The sequence below is a fragment of the Saccoglossus kowalevskii genome, chromosome 7, assembly GCF_978046115.1.
Source record: "Saccoglossus kowalevskii chromosome 7, keSacKowa6.1, whole genome shotgun sequence".
NCBI classification, from domain to species: Eukaryota; Metazoa; Hemichordata; class Enteropneusta; family Harrimaniidae; genus Saccoglossus; species Saccoglossus kowalevskii.
In genome coordinates, this window is record NC_140647.1 from 413,441 (window position 1) to 428,030 (window position 14,590).

At 35.7% G+C, this 14,590-nt stretch overlaps 2 protein-coding genes across 3 annotated transcripts in view; one reads left to right on the forward strand and one right to left on the reverse strand.

Annotated features, from left to right (window-relative positions):
- The window catches only part of LOC100369780 (ephrin-B2), a 32,130-nt gene extending 24,425 nt beyond the window's left edge, over positions 1-7,705 (reverse strand). For both annotated transcript variants that reach the window (XM_085500958.1, XM_002737383.4), the window contains exon 1: positions 7,498-7,705. In XM_085500958.1, the coding sequence (XP_085357084.1) occupies positions 7,498-7,589 (92 nt within the window). In that variant the 5' untranslated portion in view covers positions 7,590-7,705. The remainder of the gene's footprint in view (positions 1-7,497) is intronic.
- A 2,229-nt stretch (positions 7,706-9,934) lies between these two features.
- The window catches only part of LOC102807847 (DNA-binding protein SMUBP-2-like), a 158,540-nt gene continuing 153,884 nt past the window's right edge, over positions 9,935-14,590 (forward strand). Inside the window, exons 1-2 of the mRNA XM_085500959.1 lie at positions 9,935-10,052; positions 12,208-12,300. Of these exons, the coding sequence (XP_085357085.1) occupies positions 12,224-12,300 (77 nt within the window). The 5' untranslated portion in view covers positions 9,935-10,052; positions 12,208-12,223. The remainder of the gene's footprint in view (positions 10,053-12,207; positions 12,301-14,590) is intronic.

Here is a 14,590-nt window from a genome sequence, read left to right on the forward strand (position 1 = left end):
ACTAGCTGGCCACCATCTATGGTCTAACACTGCATTAGCTAATGTTATGACCTGTACTATTCTGCCACTAGCTGGCCACCATCTATGGTCTAACACTGCATTAGCTAATGTTATGACCTGTACTATTCTGCCACTAGCTGGCCACCATCTATGGTCTAACACTGCATTAGCTATTGTTATGACCTGTACTATTCTGACACTAGCTGGCCACCATCTATGGTCTAACACTGCATTAGCTAATGTTATGACCTGTACTATTCTGACCAAACACTTCTAACAATACATCATGTACATGTAAGAATTACACCTAGCTATGGAATGATACGCTATAATTTGTAAAAAAAAAAATCTAATCAGAGAGATGAGTTGCTTCCATTACTGATACAGATCAGTTTCACCCAAGACTGAAACAAGAAAAGACATTGTCTGACGAAATATTGCACACCTTAGAACTACGGGTACTACTACATTTGGTCTAAAAGAAGAGTGAATACAAAAGTATAAACTCACAGAACGAAATATTGCACACCTTAGAACTACCGGTACTACTACATTTGGTCTAAAAGAAGAGTGAATACAAAAGTATAAACTCACAGAAACAAATATTTTAATTTTGAGTTACTAATGTTTTCACAAATTGACCAATGCAGAGGGATTGTAATAATTCCAAAAGAATATTATTTTTCGTCCAGTCGGGGGGGGGGGGGGGATTAATTTATATATTTATAGATTTTAATTTCCAGTAGCTTAGACTAGTCAGGTGGTGGGGATTAATTGTGTCACATAAACCTGTCATAGTGCCACATGTTCTAAACACACACAAAAATTACATGATATAAGAATTCAAATAAAAAAACATTGAAATTGATCATCCCATTTGTGTATGCATGCACCAGAAATTCACCAGATAGTGGCCTCATTTGCATCAAATTATGAATATTTAAACACGAGTGGCAGCATTACCCATGTAGCTTGATGGCAATGAAGGGAATGAGACCAAATATATAATAGAAAATATGCATGTGATGTTTGTAACTTTATGCTACAAAGTAACAATAGATAAAATACTCACTGATTGCATGTACTAGGAAGTGTTTTATTTAATTAGTGAATTAGAAAACCTGTTTTTACGTTAATCACTCAATAAAATGAATTGTAATATTAACTGTTTACACTATCATGAAATTTGTAAAAATTATAGACCTCAACGTTTATGGTAAAATCTTCAACGTAAAAGTATTCAAAATTAGTTTAGTTCTATTAGCGACACATGATCATAGAGATATGACAGAGGTGTGTCTTATGTAAAAAAGGTCATATTTTTAACGAGCAAGTATACAATAAATAAAGAATAAATGAATGTAATTTTTATTTTATGTATAATTGCTGCTAGTAATTTTGAAAATTCAATAATTAAATGGCATTTGTGAAAAGAGAATTTTGTGCAAATTGTAGATACACTAGATTTTAGGACGAGAGAATTTTGTGCAAGTTGTAGATACACTGGATTTTAGGACGAGAGAAATTTTCAGTGGTACAAAATTTGTCTCTTGCAACAAAAACTGTTTCACTTCAAGTGATCAAATTGGGAGCATTTTTTACTCCGTAAAAATAAACATTCTTTTTCTTAGCATTTGGCAAAGCTTGCTGGCATGTCCGTGGATTTAATGCCTAGTCAACAAAGGAGCAATAGAGTCGGCAAAATTTAAGTAATGAACTAAGCCAGATAAAAGTGTATTATAATTGAATGGAGTGTTCTCGTCAACAGACACGCTCTCACAGTACAGTAGAACCCAACAAAGGCCACTGTATACAGTTTGTGTGTTCAATATATACCTTCAAAGACTTTGGTATTTTCTTTATTTTGCTGATCGAATTGGTGCAAATGTAAGCAACAGCAATGAAAGACAAAAAGAAGCTGCATAAGCTTTAGAAAAAGCAGGGAATGCTACAAGCAGCGTTCTACCAGCACGATGTTAATACAAACAGAAAAGAAATCTCAAGACTAAAAGAAACTAGTTCACAGGTTTGGACAGTTGAAAAATCAAAATCTTTTATTTCCAAATCTCTGATGATTTGAACAGGAAACTTGACGCTGCCATTGGGGACAGACCCAAGTATTCAATCATATAATTAGCTGCAAACTGGAAGGCATGACGATGACGAAACTAGCAAGTCAGTGGCTTGTGTTGAACTACTAGGCACTATATCATAACAACGAATCCCCAGCGTATGCATACCTGAAATACATCATAGTTTTCTTACGACCTCATTAGACCTCATAAAATTGTATCAGCTTCATTTTTCATTTTTGCTTAAACACGAATAAATCACGATATAAAGGCTAAAGAATGCTAAAGAAAAGAAACGTTTCTCTTGGTTTCTGAAATTAGATGTTGGTGATGCGTTTTAATGCACAACCCTCTTGAACTAAAGTAATTTTTCCGGGTAAATGGCTTCCAATAGAACTTATTTATTAATTCTTCTATATACTACAACCACTGAAATTGCATATCAAGACCAAAGTCAGTGAAGTGCCAACCCATTGTTCGGTCAAGTATGTCCATATTTCAACTATAACCTTCCACAGTGATATATAAAGTTACCCAATTGCATAGACACAAACAGTGTGAAGGGTTGGAAAAACTACAAAGTATTTAGCCCTTTACATAGCTAGCATACTAGTTTCAATGTGAAGACAGCACTGCAAACCACACCAGTCCTCAGACTGATTTTATCTGCAAAATGCAGGTGAAAGGGGAGGGTATCAAATTTCTTGTGGTTTTGAAAGTATATAACAACCTGTGGTGTTACAGCAGACACCAGTGATATCGAGTAAGGTTTGGGACAAAAATGAAAAATATTTTTTGGGGTGTTGCGCAGGGTAACAACTCTCAGTCCATCAAAACCTGACATGGATAAAATACAAGTGGGCTATAAAAACAACCCTAAAACAGTAAAACACTGAAGAGATGCTTGAATCTGCACACTACTTTTTGTATGTACATACATAAAATGAACTTAATATTGACTGGCTAACCTTCCTACTTAATACACATCAAAGTACTTAAGACACCCCAATAAGAATGTCAAGGGTCTAAAGGTAGATCAAATAAACCCATATTATGAACTAGTTAAATTTTATGTTCTTACATTAACTGACAATTGGAGGGAATGTGCATCTGTTGCAAAAACCTACCTGGCTTATTGTTAACAGGAGCATTGTCACAAATACATCTAAAAGCGATGCTAGTAATTGTACTCTAGTTAATAATGGTTGGAAAAAAGAATGCGATGATTACTTTTGTATTTTATGAGTTGATTTAATATAATCTCATTCAATCTTGCATGATGCTGTAATGTCCACACCCTACACAGCTTTTGGTGTTCTACTGAGCTAGAAAAAACGAGAGTGGTAAACTGCAGTTTTCAAAACACATACTGCACATACGAGATAAACTATTAGACAGTTGCCGATGTCACTGTTGCACAATGCTACCAATCAATGCAGTTGACCTGAGAGGAAGGAAGGTTTAATATTTTGTACTGTGCTTTCCCACAGGGAGGATTTAAACAAACATTGGAGGTGATTTTAATTGCATTCATAGGTGGCCATTAGGGACCGGACCACTTGTACCATATGCAGTGGTAGTTGGGTACAAATGTTTTCAGCACATGACTGACTGGCAGAAATTTATAGGGGTCCTGTGTATTGCTTTTAAAACGTCTCCTTCTCATACAGCTACCTAACACAATTGAATGTATGCAAGTACGACTGTCGATTGAGCTCTATGTAGCGGACGTGAGCGAGTCTGCACAAAGGAGCTTCCCCTTTTTAAAGTCACTTGTTGACATGTAACGCGGCATATCTTTTTACATGACTTTTGACTTTGTAGAATTCGTAGCCATAAAATTGACAATACTCTATTCTGAGTGAAACAATATGAAATTCCTTAAAACTAGGGGTCTATAAATTATATGAAATGGAATTCTGACTGGTAATCAAGCATCAAAAAATGTTGTTGTTTTTTGTAGGTAGTTACATTACAATTTTTTATACTGAAAATAGGGTTTTATGATTTTATGATTACAACCATAATAAATAATGAACAGATTAATGAACAAGTATTTAAGTAATAACACCCTACCACAAAGATGTGGAGGCCTTGAAAAGCTAACATTATGAGAATACTGAAAAACATTGCATGTTACATCAAAATCAATAAGTTTAAGTGAATTCAGCAATCAAACAGATATAGGAAATTATATTAAACTTCAGAGTTTAATCAAATTTGAGCTATCTGTACATGACTCATACGTACCAATAGTGTATGGTACGTCAGTACATTGTACAAGCGTTATTGATTGGCCTATTTGACTATTACAACGTAGTAAATTAACGAGAGCTCTGACCTGTAGAATGATATGCAGTAAAATACCAAACCAAGTAAACTATAACTATGAATGTTTTAAAAGTACCATTTAATACAGACACTAATAAACTGGGCAGGCTTCTTAAATAAGGACATGTTTATTTTGAAGTCAATGTAATCAAGCAAATAGACTTGGCTCACTGCAATGGCAATGCAGCTGCAACCCAATGGCCAAGAGTATATGTTTATGTTCACTCGTCCATGGCTGAAGCCAGAAAGGGGAAAAAAAAAAAACTTCTGTAATACAAACACTGAAGAGTACTTAGCAAACCGTGCCAACAGCTATTTTATATAGGCTAGGTGGGAGTTCTAGTGAAATAAAATGAAAGTTGAAACCCTGTTTTGGAAGGCATCAGTGAATAAGGTAAAACTCAGACACATGATAGGAAGGAAGCCAAGCAGAACAATTGACTGAAATTCTTCCCTTCTCTGTAATGTATCATGTACCGTATCTATTACAACCCAGGTGTCTGCACAAATCTTGTTTTCTATAAAACGATGATTTTCTGGGAGTCTTAATTAAATTAGAAACTAATTTTCAGTGCCAAGGGAAGAAGAAAAGAATATTTTGTTTGTACTTACTGAAATACAGTTGTTACCTTTTAAATCACTAAGTCATGAAATAAATGCAATGCTAGCTGCAGTTTTGTAGCTCTTTGGTTTTTAAAAAATGCAGCAAAACTAAGAGATACAGAACTACAGCAAACTGATTGCAATTGTTGTTGTTTACAGGTATTTTATTCCGGCAGTATTTATTTCTATTAGTAGGTTTGTCGGTTTCTGAGCTACTTGAATTAAGTACCTAGTTTTTCGTTTTTTTCGTTATTCTGGGTCTCCTACACTTCCTTTTTTTTCTCTTACTTTAATAAAAATACATTACTGGTTTGTTTCATTGGTAATGTTGATGTCTGTTGCACTTTTCACTGTTGTATGCACCAAATAAAATATCCTAGCCTATCACCAGTAACCAGAGAAAGGAAAAGAAAAGAAATTGTGTGCCCCCCCCATAAACATATCAATATCTTGGCCAATTTCTCAGCAGACATCTGGAAATCTGATCACCCTATACTTTCAGCCATCTGATAGGCTTTCCCTCCATGTTATAGACATGTCTGCTGCCACTTTGTACCACAAATCTATGATGTTGTTCATCAGAATTGTTTACTAATTGACACTCCCTTTTTTCCTGGATACACAGACAAGGGAAAATACAATTATTTCAATTCTATCCCTATCCACTTTCCGATCTATCTGGAACTAAATATTCTGTCTCATTGCAAAAATTAAAAATTTGTCCTATATTTCTGTTGAACTGTTTTTTTTTCTGAATGAAAATGAAAAATAGAAAATAATTTCTTTATACTAAAACATAGAGCACCATCATTAAAAGAAATAAAAACACTGTTCGCAATATGGCTGATTCTAGAACATGACGACTGTATTTTACATTCGGATCTACATGCATATTTTTAGTTATGGTCACAGTTCTTCAATTTCAATGTAACTGAAGTACGAGGCTTTATGTCAGATTGCACATTTTTTAAATGAGTAACGCTAACATAAGCACTTAGTTCAAGTTCGCCGAGTCGCCGAGTCGCCGACTTTAGGGTTGCTTCTTGAAAAAGCTTTCACATGGAAAAGTCTTCCCATATAGGTTCCGTAAGACAGGAAACTATAATATATTTAGCCACTGTTCGGGCGAATTAAAGCAATGGACATTTGCAAAGATAACTCATGATAGAGTAGGAAATAAACGAGATTACTAGTAAACATTTTATCGGGTTTATTGAAACCGCATTTGTCACTGCCCGATGATAACACCCATGACGCGATCGCGGCGACCGTTTCCTTGCCATTCGCTGCATTCGCAGAAAGGTGTTAAAACCATCCCTCTCGAACACAAAACACGATCGGGTCAATAAAGAACTGAAACGAGGAGAGTAGGGACACAAAGGACCATTGCGACTACCGCTATTATAAGAATTGACCGGGGTTTGAAACTTACAACCAAAGGATTGTCGTTCGTGTTTGAATCGCCCTTTTTATAAAGTCAGGGGCAAATCGACTACTCGTGTGTTTTTGTACACCGGTATTCTCGCGGTGTTGTGGCACAACAGAGGAAACTGTGCGGAACTGTGCTGCGATACGCACGACTTGAGAGATCCTATTTTTAAAAAAAGTTAAATTAAAACAGGTGTCCGTCTCGACCGATTATGACTCGGAGTTAAAAAGCATAAAAACAATCAACGAGAAAAGTATGCCGTCGGAAGAGGATGTTATCGGTTTGGATCTTGTTTTCGAATTCAAGTTCGGAATGTCTCGCCACTGTGATGCCGACGGTTGAAATGTACATTTTCATATTAGTGTTGAATTGCACAACAGCACGGCGATTGTTTCTCACTCGTGTTTTATTTCGGGCTTTGCTGTTAGCGTTTTTTATTTCATATTTAGATACATAATAACGTTGCGTTTTGTTATGTCACAAATGCTAGAATAAGTTCTGTTTTAGCCAGATTATTCACACGATTCCTGTTGTCCAAAGTGTGAAATGTCGGCACACACGCTGAAATAGGACTAAAGTGTGATTAAAAGGTGTAAATGACTGCGGCAAACACTGCGAAAAGTTCAAAATATTTATCACGAAAACCTGAAAAGTTTTACAACGGCGTGGCATTGGAAAAGAGAAATTCACACGTTATTGTCAGTTGAACCACGATTTAAAACAAGAGTCTTCGATCGGAATTTATATAGTATCGATTTCTAAAACACAATTTATTTTTGACAGTTTCGATGAATGTTGTACCGCCGACTTAAACCCGACACTGTCTCGCGTGGTCAGCTTTAGCCCTAAGACATTTTGTATTCCTCGTCGACTCTGTTAGTAACCGTTACCTACCAGTAAAAACAGCGTTTTTCCGCAAAACAGCTAGTTACTGAATGAAGTGGTCAAACAGTCAAACATAAGCAGCTGGGGCAAGATGTTTCACACAGTGACTGAGTGATAATACCCACCACCACGATCGCCGATCACACGCACTCAATCATTGTACATGTATATACTTACGTGTTCGAGTCCCACACTATCGGATCAAGTCGCTTCGTACACACCAAATGCCCACATATAGCGAGCAAAATCACTATCAACGACAGAATCATAATCCCACTGCGCTTGTTTCACACGTATGGTGACGTTCTGTTACTAAGATCTTTTCAAAACAGCAATAAATCTGGATGGACTTGCCGTGGAGATACACTTTCACCGTGCGAGGCTAAACCGAGGACTATCTACAATGCGCTCCTCAATGTATCATTTCTTCCAGTCAATTAACAGAATAGTCACGCCCATTCCATTCGCAGGGGATGTCGGGTACTCATCGCAGCGGGCTCCCTTTGTTGTCACGCCAGTTTCACACAGTGACAAGACGGTGGGACTCGTTATCGCCCTCAGCAGGGAGCGCACAAGTTGACGAAAGAATGCGCCTGTTGTTGGCGACCGTAAAAGCATTTGGTACCGATGGTCGCTAAACGGAACGTGTTTGCTCCGGGTGTGTGGAGACAGAAACTCCAGACAAAACATTCCAACACCCTATTGTTGTAGCTCACATCTCTTGTCGGGGAGCGCATCGACAGAGAGATCTGTCGCGGCGGGGAATGTTTAACCACCTTATTATACAAGTTTAAAATCATTTTATCTGTCGTAAGTTGCATGATGTTACATTAGGGTCCATCAACGCGGTATTCAAATGTATTTTGGTTCGTCCCTACTAATCTTGACTTTTGAATAATCATGTTTACCAAGTTCAAACATAAACACATTCGTGGCGCATTTTTCAAATTTCACGTAGACAAAAACAATACACAGTTTACAGACGACTTCAAGTTGTTTTATAGTTTATGAGCGTCTCTCTTAATACTTAGCGAATTTTTGCTGGAACCTCGGACAGCTAAAAGAATAGTATACATCTCACAAGACAACAGGATTATAGAGTAATGCTACCGACCACGTATTCCTGGCACAACACACACACATTATTCTATGTTTCTTATATAGGACTTTACTCAGACAATGTTTTTGTGTACGTTCCGAATAAAATATCCTATCTACAACGACTAAATCAACTCGATAATCCCGAATTCAGTATTATATTTTCTAAGCAAATATTTCTATGGTCGCCTATATAAATAAGCTGATATTGCTACTTCTAACAGGCTGTCCCATGCGATTTCGATCCAACTCGCACCAAAACCAACTCGCACCAAAACCAACTCGCACCAGACCAACTTGCACCAGACCAACTCGCACCAATGCCAACTCGCACCATACCAACTCGCACCAGACCAACTCGCACCAATGCTAACTCGCACCAATGCCAACTCGCACCAAACCAACTCGCACCACAATCATATTTCTAAGCATTTGTGTGGTTCACTTTGTCCCTTTGTTGCTTGGGACGTTTCTTGGATAATAAAAAAATACCTAAAGTAGGGTCTGCTTAGTTAATCAGCGGCAACCGGTACAACTGCCTATGAGTGGGAAGCGAACGTACCGGCGACTGACTAACCATGCCGACCCTACTGTAGGTCATTTTTAAACTCAAAGAAAACGGACTGGCGATTTCCGGTAAAGAACTACATTTATATCGAATTAATCACGATCAAAAGTGAAACTGACTGAACCCGACAAGAAGTCCGCCATCGGGGCGCTGATGGAGTGCGTGGTGGGTCGACGACAGACAATGGAAGACTACTGTAGTACATTCAAAAACTAGTAACATGTTTTTTCAATGTATGTGTCTTAACGGGCGAAATAATATACGATAGAAATTACATAACATCAGAGTTCTTGAAATTATTAACGGCGAAATAATATACGATAGAAATTACATAACATCGGAGTTCTTGAAATTATTAACGGCGAAATAATTTTAACCAGCTAAAACATCTATCTAGCGACCACAAATACCTTTTTTTGGCCGAAAAATGAACCTAAAGTACTGGAACTAGTTTTACGTTGGTGCGAGTTAGCATTGGTGCGAGTTGGTATGGTGCGAGTTGGTTTTGGTTCGAGTTGACCTGTGACCGTCCCATGCAACTCAACCTTTGTTAGGTATCAACTATTGCATTGTATTTTATGAGTTGTGAAATCAAGTTATTTAGGCAACTGCTGTTATAAGGTTAATTTTTTAATTATTTGTGAGATCATAACTTCAAACTGCCAGAAATATAAATCTGAAAATCAAATTATGCGCAGTTTGAGGAAGTGAATCATTACCCCCGAAAAGTGTACGATTTCTTGTAGTTCCGCTTGCAAAACGGAATATGAGATGTAATCATGAATGTGACATTAATGTTTGATATCCATAATCTGCGGAATTCCAAGGACGGATCATATACTTATAAGTTTAATAAGTCGTTCGTGACCTTCAAATCACTCATCGATAAAAACGAAAGTATAGTACACAAATTGGCCAAAGAGGTCGCTGTAGTTTCCTCATTTTCAAAATGGCCGCCTTCTGTGTACATAGGAATTCGAGAAACTTTGAAACTTCGACATATGACTGGCACATTTAATGGTTTTATATGGTTTATCTATAATACTATCTATGCAATTTCCTAAGTGTAAGTATGTCGATTGATTTATATGGAGATAACTTTCTATTTCGAGATGATAATTATATCTTTGCACAAATATTAATCCATATATCAATCATGCCCTGGGTCACAGTCTTCGTTGAGGGACTGTGCCTGGTTCCATGGCTTTGAGCATTTTAAAATTGTGCATTTGACGTGCACAACGAAGTCATAGCTAGTCACAATGTAATTGTCTTGGCGTACTTGCAGTATGACATGCCGGTTATATGGTGACACATGGCTTCCCCTTACCGCATTATCATAATTCCAAAACATGCTTATTCAATAGTCATACATGTTTACCTTTCGAAAAATCGCATCGTTACAGTACAGTTTTAAAATTTACTAGTAATAACTTCAGTTTACGTTCTCGCTTTAAATCTGCTGAGAATGCATCACTACAAGTAAAGAGAGCTCTATAAGGACTGCCCTTACAAAGGATGCATTAGGTTCTTCCTACCAGTATTAGTATTGTAGCAATTATATTTAAATTGCTAGTATTATGTAGTATTTTAATAATATCCATATCTAAATTACCGTAGTGTTTAATTTACTTGCAAATATTCAGTCAACACATCAATTCTGAGATGTATTTGTAAGAGCCACCACCATTTACTAGACAACATGAGACAAGACTGTTTGGTGTCTGTGCATGGTGTTACAAAACCATATAATGCACCACAAACGAAAAGGAGGTGGAGTTCAGGTACCACCATACTACCAGGGAGGTACCAGTAGTTATTGTGATTCACACCGCCTCCCTCCATGTGAATATGTCTAACACTGAACATTATCACATTCTGTCTGTAGACTGACTGTGGACTGTGGTCTGACTGTTAATTTGATTTGATTTGTGGTCACACTGTTAATTTAATTAGGTGTTAAGAACAATTCTGCTATTATCCATTATACATTTTTACATCTACAGTAAAGATGTCTCATCAATACCACACAATATTTGTGGATTTAGAGGTGCATAAATGTTAAAAAAGCATTTTTTTGCTTTGAACAAACTCACATTCAGCTTTGTTAATACTAATATTCATGATAAAAACCAAAACAGTATTTATTTGGTGTAATAAAAAAAAAACCTGTACATGTATTCATTAGGTCAAAAAACAAACAAACTTATGTTGCCCTCAAGTCGGAAAATTGAAAAATTGGGTCAGGCAATCAGATTTTTTTTTTAACTCGTGAAAACTAAAGGTATCGTAAATAGCCGAGGTATATGGGAATCAATCAAACGCATACTAGATATTAAACACAAAAATTAAAGTGTTTCTTTCAGTCTTTTGTATTTAAATACAGATCAACCCGAGGTTCAAAGCTTCCACTTATCCCCCTGGGGACCCTGTCGATTAAACAACGGTCTGGTCTGGTGAGTTTTTAATATTTGGGCCTATTATCGCCGAGGGCAACAAAACAATTTTTTGTTGTTGGCCTTATGGCCTGACTTTGGCACTGAAATGCTCAGAGAAAAAGAATGAACTAAACAAGTATATACCCAATTTGGCAATTGGAACTCTTGCTTTGCAACATTGTTATGATTATTATGTTGATTTTACAGACAACTTCATACTTTGTCAGAGCAGTCGCTGTAAATTTACCTGCAAGTTTGTTAACTAAACTACAGCAAGTGTATCAACATTTATCTAAACAAAATGAATCAAAGAATTGTGGTAACACTTGTGATAGATTTGATAAACAGTGTATCAGAGTGTAGGAATTATATAGTAATATTTATTGGTCACTGAGACAAGCAGACAGATTATCCAGGCCTTCAATGCCCCCTGAATTTCAAGTCCTATTGTACATTCTTTTCACATCCACAGTTAACCCTTTGAACACCAAATTCTTTTCCATCTTAAAATTATGGTAAATTTGTTCACATTTTCTGTAATTATCACTGATTTAATATTGAACAAGACAGACAAAATGTGACATTGCTGCTACCGGGGTAGTTTTTATAAAAAAAATTGACATTTTTGCAACATTTCATGTGGAAAAGAGCAGACTATAAATGGAACTATTTTGTGTGTCTTTAGAAAGTACACCTAACTCATTAATCAATGAAGTTCCTTTTGAAGTAAAGTACTTCACTGTAATACCATTACTGTCACTTATTCAATCCATCTCTTCACAGGTTTTTAAAAACTAAAATGAATGTCAATAAATTCACAAGCAAAACAGGCAATCTTTTAGAAGTTGAAAGAGATGCTGAAATAAGTGAGAGCAGGTAAGTATTCACAAATAACAACAGAATTTTTAATTAAATTAGCACTGCTTCATATAATGAAATCAGCCAGTCACAATAGCCTGTATTCACGAGTCAGACAACCTTCCACTGTTTGGGTTATAGCTGAATTGTAACCATAGAAAGAGATGTATGGCTTATGCTATAAACATACAATATTCTATCAATTCTATCTCATATCTCCTATACTGTAATCTGATTGGTTTTACTAGTTTTCCTGAGAACACTCCCAAAACAGTGTCATTGACCTTCATGAATACAAAAAAATGATCAAATCCCTCAAATTTGTTGGTGACTGCAATTTTGTGTTCATCATCTAAAAATAACCAGGATACTAAATCAAAATGTTGCTTTGAGTGCTAAAACATGTGTAATAGCTAACACTGTTTTTGAGCAAATAGTCTAGTCAACTGAAGTCACGTCAGCAATGGCGTCAAAGTTAATTACACTCTCTTTTTATCTCTGTCATTCATCTTGGACACAGTCCTACTGGATACTATGCTATTATCATAATAATAACTTTATTATACTACTATAAACTTTCAGAGGGTTTTTGTATGGTAAGGAACATAAATACAAAGAAATACAAAAAAAAACATACAATACAGAAGAGATAAAAATAAAATGTTAGTAAAATAAAAGAAAAAATAAATATCATAACTGGACTATGCCTTGCACTACTACACCACTGTATCTTTTTCAAGTGATAACACCAATCATTGTTATTGAAATTAATGAATGATAGGTGTCAATTTCTATTGTTTTACTTCAGTTGTTATTGTTAGGGTTTACTATAAGCCTCTGTTTCTACAAAGGATAGTAATCTTTATTTGCCAGGGTTTACCAGTAATTGGAGCTCATTAGGAGATTATTCTGATCCCAGCATTAGGATACCTGTTAGGTTGGAATTTTCTGAATGCACAGACTTGCCAGGATTTTAAGGGACAGACCATTCAATATTTAGGGATATTTATATTTAGTCACATCCATTCCATCCTGCTTATTTCCGACTAAGACGCTTTGATCGTTACTATATATATTGTTTTGTCTGAAATAAACATTTCAGTCACAGATGTTTTTGATTCTACACATTTTCTGGCAGACTTTTAACCAAGTGCAATTACCATGTACATACTTCAATGACTCATGCATGACCCCTAAAGGTCACACATCCTGGCACTTTGTCAAATAGGAGCAATTATTTTCAGTATTGCTTATTTGCCAAGTTACTGTAAAATACTTTATTTTTACTGGGAATTTATTTTCACTGAATAAGATCCAGTGAATACAGCTCTATATTGGACATTTAACTCATCAAAAATCACTGAAAATTAATTCCATACAAAACACCCAAAATTGTTTTCATCAAAAATTAATTCGAGCTAAGATAAAGTATTTTACAGTAAATTATTTTTGAATTACAATGACAACTATTAGCATTTTATTAGAAATACTGATTTATACTTTCAAGAGAGACTGCCAGGCATAAGGCATTTTGTGTACATCTGAGATGTACCATTTAAATAGACTGTATGCAGTCTATGCAGCCACTTACCCAGAATTGCATTATTTTGCAGTGGTTATTAAATGTCACACTTACCATTGCTGAACATAATCCATATAAGTGAAATAAATGTATGTTTTTATTATTAATTTGTGTTTTCAAACTTCAAGTATTGAGGTAGCAAGATAGTACTCACTATAGTACTGTAAATGTATTAATTTGTGTTTTCAAACTTCAAGTATTGAGGCAGCAAGATAGTACTCACTAGTACTGTAAATGTATTAATTTGTGTTTTCAAACTTCAAGTATTGAGGCAGCAAGATAGTACTCACTAGTACTGTAAATGTATTAATTTGTGTTTTCAAACTTCAAGTGTTGAGGCAGCAAGATAGTACTCACTATAATACTGTAAATACATTAATTTGTGTTTTCAAACTTCAAGTATTGAGGCAGCAAGATAGTACTCACTAGTACTGTAAATGTATTAATTTGTGTTTTCAAACTTCAAGTGTTGAGGAGCAAGATAGTACTCACTAGTACTGTAAATGTATTAATTTGTGTTTTCAAACTTCAAGTATTGAGGCAGCAAGATAGTACTCACTATAGTACTGTAAATGTATTAATTTGTGTTTTCAAACTTCAAGTATTGAGGCAGCAAGATAGTACTCACTAGTACTGTAAATATATTAATTTGTGTTTTCAAACTTCAAGTATTGAGGAGCAAGATAGTACTCACTAGTACTGTAAATGTATTAATTTGTGTTTTCA